Source organism: Cryptomeria japonica, chromosome 2 (assembly GCF_030272615.1).
Source record: "Cryptomeria japonica chromosome 2, Sugi_1.0, whole genome shotgun sequence".
Lineage (NCBI taxonomy): Eukaryota > Viridiplantae > Streptophyta > Pinopsida > Cupressales > Cupressaceae > Cryptomeria > Cryptomeria japonica.
In genome coordinates, this window is record NC_081406.1 from 50432535 (window position 1) to 50440692 (window position 8158).

Sequence of the window (8158 nt, forward strand, 5' to 3'; positions counted from 1 at the left end):
ATGCAGAAAGACTTAAAGTGCATCGATGTACAACTTCTGAAGGAAGACGGACAGACCATTGAACAGGTAGTAGATATGGTGCAGAATTTCAAAGGGAAAATCAATTCTGTTAAAGAATCAAAATCCTTCACCCGCGATGACTTCACCAGAGTGGCCCGCATTGAATCCATGTTGGTTGTCTGTTCAGATCACTTGGAAGTGCACAAAACTAAAGTCACGTAGGTGGGTATGGATAAAGAAGTGTGGAAGCAACGCATCCTGCACATTGGGCTCCCACATTACCAAGTAGTTCATAACTTCTCCGCGGCTCATATGGAGTGGCGAAATATACGTGGCTCCACGCACACTTCAGAGACAATTTAGGCCGTTTTCTGTTCTTTTAGTTATGGCTCTATTTACGGCTTGTAGCAGTTTAGTTAAATTTCAGTTATAGGCGATTGTTTCTGGAATTTCATATTTGCATTTTATTTAAAAAGACAATTAAGCCTAGCGGCTATATATATTTGTAAGGATGTTTTAGCGCGATATAGAATTTTTGGTGAAAAACTTGAAGGACCAGACTAATTTCAATTGTAATTTCAGTGAAATACCCATCTTTGAGTGGAATGAAATATATGATACAACTTGAGAAACCTGTGTGTTTTGAATGCGTAAAATTTCTATTGGAATGATTATGTGTTCGTGTATCAATTTCTTTTCTCTGATTTTTCATTTGAAGTCTGCGAATCAATTTGGTAAATGAAACTAGCTGTAAGCTTTTGAATTTTCTGATTCCCCTTGTCCTATGAGACATGAGTGAGTGTCAATTAGAATTCAAACATTCTTTTATCATCCTGAGAGTTAATTTCCATTTGAGATCAAATGTCTTATTATGAATTTCATTATCCATCATTAAGCATTCATATTGTGTTGACTAATGAATGTTGAAGCCTTTTGTTTACTTTCTGGTTAAAAGTGAATCACATAAAGAGAAAATTATTCAAAATTCATTGAATATTATATAGGGAGTTGTACCTTAATGCAGAGGGTAAGAACAATAATTATTTACCCAACTGCTGGTTATCATTGGTTTTCTATTTGGGCAACAGGAGTATTTATTTGTAAATTTTGAGAAATCCAATCCGTTAACCAACACATCATATGATCAACCCAGATCAAAGAAAATATCTGATAAGCTTACCGGATTGATGCATTCCTGCATCTCTAAGTCTCTTTCAAAGGGTTGGTAACCCCCTACTGATCTCTAAGATATTCAAAAGTATCTTTAGGCAATGGTTTAATTAGAATATTTGCAATCTATTGCTTAGTAGGCACATAAACCAATTTGACTTCCTTTGCTTCAACCTTTTCCTTCAAGAAATTGTACCTTATAGAAATGTGTTTTGATTTGGAATGAAATACTAGGTTCTTTGACATATCAATAGCAACAGTATTATCACAATGAATAACAATAGGCTCATCATAACTTGCCCTTATATCTTTTAGAATTTGTTTCATCCATAAAATCTAAGTAGAGTTGGTAGAAACAACTACATATTTCGCTTCAGTAGTAGATAATGAAGTACATGATTGTTTCTTGCTAAGCCATGAAACCAATATAATCCATAGGAGGCGGTTAAGCCATGACACAAACCCAAGCACTGTGGTGCACAACACAAGGAAACCAAGGATGCACACCATGCAAAAATCCCCAATGATTTACTGACTCTTTCTGCTATTCCTTTGTCATAGTTGAGTTTTTTTATGTTACCGAAGTGATAGGTTCACTGTTCTGAGTAAATTCATGCATTCTTGGTTCAGGTATGATAAATTCATCTTCTGGTCCACAGTCATATGTTATGATTTGATTATTGCCAATGTCATCTACCTTGACATTTATGCTCTCCGTTATCCTATTCAATATTTTGTTATAACATCTATATGCTTTTCTCTGATACCAATTGTTAGATAGATCTGATACCGGGAGTAAACTGAGAGGGAGGGTTGAATCAATTTACCATAAGAAATACAAAATAATGCATATCAAAACCATTAAACCAGAGCACAAAGAAACCAACACAAAGGAGGATAGAACATGAAAGAACAATACACACAACACCAATATTTTGTCGTGGAAAACTCGGTAAAGGGAAAAACCATAGTGGGAAACCCTACCCACAATCATATAATACTATGTAGTAGTATTGTGAACAATTACAATGAGGTTTGCACTTGCATTAAGGCCAACAGCTCAGAGTACACTGCTCATCACAAAAAGAAGTCTCACTAACTTACAAAAACATCGGACTACAATCCAGAAAGAATGAGCTGTGAAAGTAGCATCTCCTAATGCTTGATACAGTTCCGGTTAACAACATATGTCTTCCTTACAATAGAAAAACCTTCATCGAATGGTATATCACTTGTTTGCGCATAAACCTTCCTTTGATAATGCAGACATAACCATCGATCCCATCGATGTATCGATATCAAATTACATGAATAAGTCACCTATAGATACAAATCATCAACCTTATTGACAAGGTTGACTAAACCCTAAACCCATAAACCCATAAACCCATAATAACAAAAATTACATTACATAGTATCACCAGACCAATATTATGATTTACATTACATAGCATAGACCTAAATCAAGTAACCAAACAATTACATCTGTCGGAAATTCTGCTAAGACCAAAATCCAACACGCTTCACCAACCGGTAGAAACCCTTAGTGAAGTAACATAGAAAATCTATCTGGATCCAAATAGGACCATCATAACAGCACGCCAACCAATGCAAAGTCACCAAACACTCGGAATATGATCAAGAAGAACCTTCAACATGATAGAAACTGATTCCATAAGCTGGACCAAAATCGTTTGACCAAAACACCAAATATCTCTTACCGGTAAAGCTAATCGGGAAAGCCAGAAGCTAACCGGTACCGGTAAATACCAAAAGTGATAACAACCAAAGCACCAAATAATGAGCCAATAAAATATGGCAAACAAATAACCATCTAGAGTAAGCATCCAAAACTGATTCCAGAGATCTGAGCATATCGGATTAAAATCATAGCCAAAACCAAGATGATCACCAAGACTAACCGGGATAGGTCCAACCGGGATAGTCTCGAATCGGGATACAATGTTGACATCAATGACAACACTTAACCAAATCCATCATATTTCCAACAATTAATAGGGGTTTGCTTAGGTTAAACCTCAGGTTTGGAATTTACCCTTAAATTGAATTGAAATTGAACTTGAAATGGAATTTGACTAAATTGGAAAAGCTTTCCTTTTGAAGGCAAGGCTAAAATTGAATTGAAATTATTGAATTAGAACTTGATACCTTGATGATTCTTGCTTTGAAGTCTTCATGCATAGGTTGATAATGCTATGTAGAATGTCTGCATAATGTCTTGACCATGGATGCCATCATGAATGCTTGAAATCTAAACTTGACCTCTCCTTCACTGCCTTGATGATACTTGATTTCTTGTTCGCTTGAATTTGCAAAAGTGCAATTGAGAGATTGATAGAGGTTGAGAGTTACAAAATGAGGGGTTTATGATTTCTTTTAATCTAACTACACCAAACGTGTTTGTAATTTTGGAGAAAGCCAACATGGAGAATGTTTTCTCACCTCTAAAATGTGACTATTGTTGGGTCCAACCTTTTGGGAGGACCATGACGCCTAGGGCATCATGGTCCTGCCAATCAAGACTCAAATTTGAACAGTGTTCCACAAAGGGACATAAGATGCACATTTTAGATGGGTGTGAGTATAATCAAAGTGGAGTCAAGGCACAAAATGATAGAATGCGAAAGTGAGGCCTAAAGGTTGGAATGCAGAACTCAAGCCCAGGTGAGGAAAAAAATGTACAGGGATACAATTTACAATGCTGCAATCCTATTATAGATTGCCTCATTTCCCTTTATGATGAAAATAATATACCCTTTGATGATGATACTTTAGAGGAACTTTCAAATATAGTGAATATCTTGAATGACCAGTTGAAAAAGAGACATCTCTTCTTTCTTTTCCTCCTATTTAGATCACATATTCTTCTATTGTTTCTCCTTATGGTACTTATGTTGTTACAACTATGAATTCTTTTGATTTGGTGCAATAGGATATCCATCATCATCTAAATATGGCTATTTGGGATGACTACTTGACAAGCATTGCAAGTTTATTTTGAGTCTTATCTTGCATATTTGGAGGATATTATTGATGATCTAGTCATCTTCTCTTCCAATTTTATAGACACATATTTGGTAAATATTGAGTCCTTGGGGGTCATATTGAGTCCTCCTCCATTCTTTCACTTTCTTATTTTTTCTCTCTTTTTCAGGAGTTTTGGCTCACTAAGTTTTTTCCTTTTCTCTATTTGTGAGAGATTATATTTGTACATGGGTACATAACATGGCCTAGTAGCCAACAACCAACGTTGCATCCAAGAACCAACATTGCATCCTTGCATGCATTTGTTCCCTCTCAGTTGCACTTAAGGGGGTGTTGGTGTAAATAGGGGTTTTACCAAACTAATTCCACTATTAGATCCTTTTTGCACCTGATCATTTAGTTTACTTAGGGCACACATAAGATACCTACCACTTTATGTCTCATATCATAAGATTAGGACACTTGTCATAATCTTATGATATCCCATGCGTCTCCTTGACCTATTTAACTAGGGGTTTCCCTTTGTGATCTCATTCATTCATTGTATATTTGCATTCATTGATATCTAAATACAATTTATTTTTGTCATATTGATCTTCTTATTTCATTATGCTTTTCATTAGACGTATAGATCTTGGATGGGTATCTCCATAGCCAAATCATACACATAGATGTCTTGAAAGTGCTTGGAAATTGAATATAGATTTCATGTGATTCTATTTGATATTTTCCTTTTGATGCATGTTGATTGCTAGTAACTTAGGAATGTATATAAATACTTGGCTTGGTTACTAAATTCAAGATTTTTGGCATGTTGTTCAATAGGACAATAACTAGTTTCAAAAAGGTTATCCTAAGATTGAGAAACTAATTTTTGATGAAGTGGAGCTCATATTGAGTAGTATGACCTAGTGTACATATTGGGTTGCATCATGTGAAAAAAGTCCACAAATTTGGTTCATAATACATCCTACTCCATCGACTTTATTATGTCATAGGATGTAATCCCATGTTGAAAAAGATAGGACATTAAGATTGCTCCAAACGAAAAGAATTTAAAATGGGGATTGACTACTAAAATTTGAGGCAATAGTTAATGTATGCACCAAAAGAATCAAACTAAAGTATTTTGATAGTGTATATACATTGGTACATTTATCACTTATTCATGGCTCTTTTTATTTTATTTTTTACTATAGAGGATTCTATATTTCACAAGATCATCTTATAATATGATACAAAAGAAGCACAAATCTTATGCTAAAACTTATTTGATTAAGAGAAAAGGACTAAGGGGTATCCACTTTGCTAAAATTGCCTAGTGTTTGACTCGTGCTTTCCATGTTTCCATTCCAAACAAAAAGGCGTAACTATTAAACAACTAAACCATTACTTTAGATAGAATATAATGAGAATTCTGGTGTTGGTTGTAGTGGTATTGTAGTATGATGGGAAGGATTATGACTCTACTCAACCTCATCTCTCGTTTTGTCAAGCCTTGCTCTTACCAAGATTTGATTTTTGATGGCTCTTTCAAAACTATTCAACTTCACCAATAGACCAAAGACCATTCAAGTCATTATTATTTTCACAACAAAACAAAACAAAAAAAAAACAACTATGAAATGTATAAAAAGTTATATCAATCAAAATAAAATACATTTAACATGACAAAAAATATTTCACAAACTTAAATGAATAACTACAAATCTTTGACAACATCCACAAGACCAAATAAAAATTATCCCACAACCCTTAAATCACAACTCTCAAAGTACATGCATTAATGAGATTTGATGCCATTAATCAAGCAATGAAGATCAGTTAATTTTGCAATCAACGGTAAAATTCCATGTACTGAAGAAATTCAATGCCCATTCGATCTAAAACTCAAGCACGTACTATGTTGATTAATTTGAAAACATGTGAATCATCCCATCGTACCAAATGCAAGCAAAAATAATCAATCATCTCAATTACATCATTAATCAATCATCCAATAAATTTGCCAGCCCAGATGAAAAGAACCAGCAAAAGTTGGGGAAAGCCAAAATGAATCCAGAAGCTACAGCAGTTGAAGCAGGGAAGAGCCCTCAGATTTCTCAGTTGAAGAAGGCCAAGAATACAAAAAATCAGGCTGTTTCAAAATCTTCTCGTGCTGGTCTAGAGGTCTGCATCATAATGATCACACTACTATGTTTCTCAGGCCATTAATGATCACACTACTCTGTTTTCTCAGGCCATAAGGATCCTTCATTCCTTTTACATACCCCAAGATGACTTGTTTTTTTTGTTGGGTTTTCTCTTTTCTCACAGATTTTTAATGGGTTTTGTTTTCTACAGTTTCCAGTTGGGCGAGTCCACCGGCACATGAAGTCCCGGTTCCATGGGAGCATGAGGATTGCAGGGGCAGCAGCAGTTTATACAGCAGCCATTTTGGAGTATGTTGTGGCAGAAGTTTTAGAGCTTGCAGGAAATGCAAGCAAAGATCTCAAGATGAAACGGATTTCTCCCAGACATCTGCAGCTCTCCATACGAGGAGATGAAGATCTGGATAGTCTGGTTAAGGCCACCATTGCAGGTGGGGGTGTAATTCCTCATATTAATAAAGCTCTGCTCAATCCCAAGCCTTCTGTAATGGCTACAACTACACACCCTCAACAAAATTGAAGGGATGTTTTCATGAAACCAGGTTGCTTCTTTGTTTTTCAGTTGTGATCTAGATAGAATTTAATGGGAATTTTGATGTGGGTTGTGGTGGTATTGTAGCATGGTGGGGAGGTTTATGACTTGGCTTTAGTTTTGTGGATTACTTGTTTACCATGTTCATATTTGATGTTTGTTCTAATGATATTTTAATATGATGGAAAGGATTATGACTTGGCTTTAATATTGGGGATTATTTGTTTGTCATTTTTATATTCAAATGTTTGTTTAAGATGTAATATCTTTTGTAGAGTTAAAATGTATAAGAGTATGAAGGTCTGTTTTAGCATTTTCATATTCATATTTTTGGGTATTGTGCAAGATTTAAACTCAGGATTATCTAGGTGCTTATAATATGAACTTTGCCATTACACCAAATATCCATATTTTTGTTTAAGATGCAATCCCTTTATGGAGTTATAATGTATATGAGAATATGGAAATGCCATGAATGCAGGAGGAATTATCATTCAGTTAGCAAATCAATATGTAATGGAGTTGAGAATTCACAATTTATGATATTACAAAAGAAAATAGCTTTTTTTTCAGGCTTAATCTTTGAATTAATCTAGTTTGAATGAGTAGTAGTTTAAATTAACATAATTTTAATTATTATTTTGGGAAAGTAATGTAACGATTAGGGTGTTTAGTTTTAGATTTTATGTGGGTGATTGAATTTGATGTGTTGTTACAATTTATCTTTCTGTTTAAAAAATGATTAAGATATGTCTTTTACTTCAAATTCTATGAAAAAATGGCTTTTTGGAGGTTGAATTGGGCAATATTGTAACATCATGAGAACAACTATGGTTTCAATTGATTTTGGGAATTACTTGTTCACCATTTTTATATCCATATTTTTGTTTCATATACAACCCCTTTGCTTAATTATAATGTATGAGAGTGTGAAGATGTGATGAATGTAGGAGGGACTATCATTCAGTTTTCAAATCAAGTTGTAGGGGGGTTGGGAATTCACAATTTATGATATTGTAAATAAAAATAATTGTTCTCCAAGCATAATTTTTGAAGTAACTTAGTTTGAATGAGTAGTTGTTAAATTAATATGATTTTATTTATTATTTTGGGAAAGTTTTTTTTTTTAATTGTAAAAAGATGATTTAGACATGTCTTTTTCACGAAATTCTATGCAAGATTGTTTTTTGGAGGTTTGAATTTGTTGGTCGGAATTTGTCATGGCTTGCAAAATTAATCTTTTGTTGATTGCGTATTTTAACTCTTTGGTTTATTAATTATTTCTTCTTTAATGGTCAAA

The 8158-nt window shown here is 34.2% G+C and overlaps 1 protein-coding gene across 1 annotated transcript; it reads left to right on the forward strand.

Annotated features, from left to right (window-relative positions):
* Nucleotides 1–6171: 6171 nt before the first annotated feature.
* Nucleotides 6172–6924, forward strand: LOC131046205 (uncharacterized). Its single transcript, XM_057979885.2, has 2 exons — nt 6172–6345; nt 6520–6924. Exons 1-2 carry the CDS (start codon nt 6229–6231, stop codon nt 6844–6846), a joined length of 444 nt encoding a protein of 147 aa, XP_057835868.1. The 5' UTR covers nt 6172–6228; the 3' UTR covers nt 6847–6924.
* The last annotated feature ends 1234 nt before the right edge of the window (nt 6925–8158 follow it).

What these genes read in the sequence shown, in the direction of transcription:
- LOC131046205 (XM_057979885.2), top strand. Translation starts at nt 6,229, where the DNA reads ATGAATCCAGAAGCTACAGCAGTTGAAGCAGGGAAGAGCCCTCAGATT. An exon ending in CTTCTCGTGCTGGTCTAGAG is followed by an intron (nt 6,346 to 6,519) that starts GTCTGCATCATA and finishes TGTTTTCTACAG; the next exon opens with TTTCCAGTTGGGCGAGTCCA.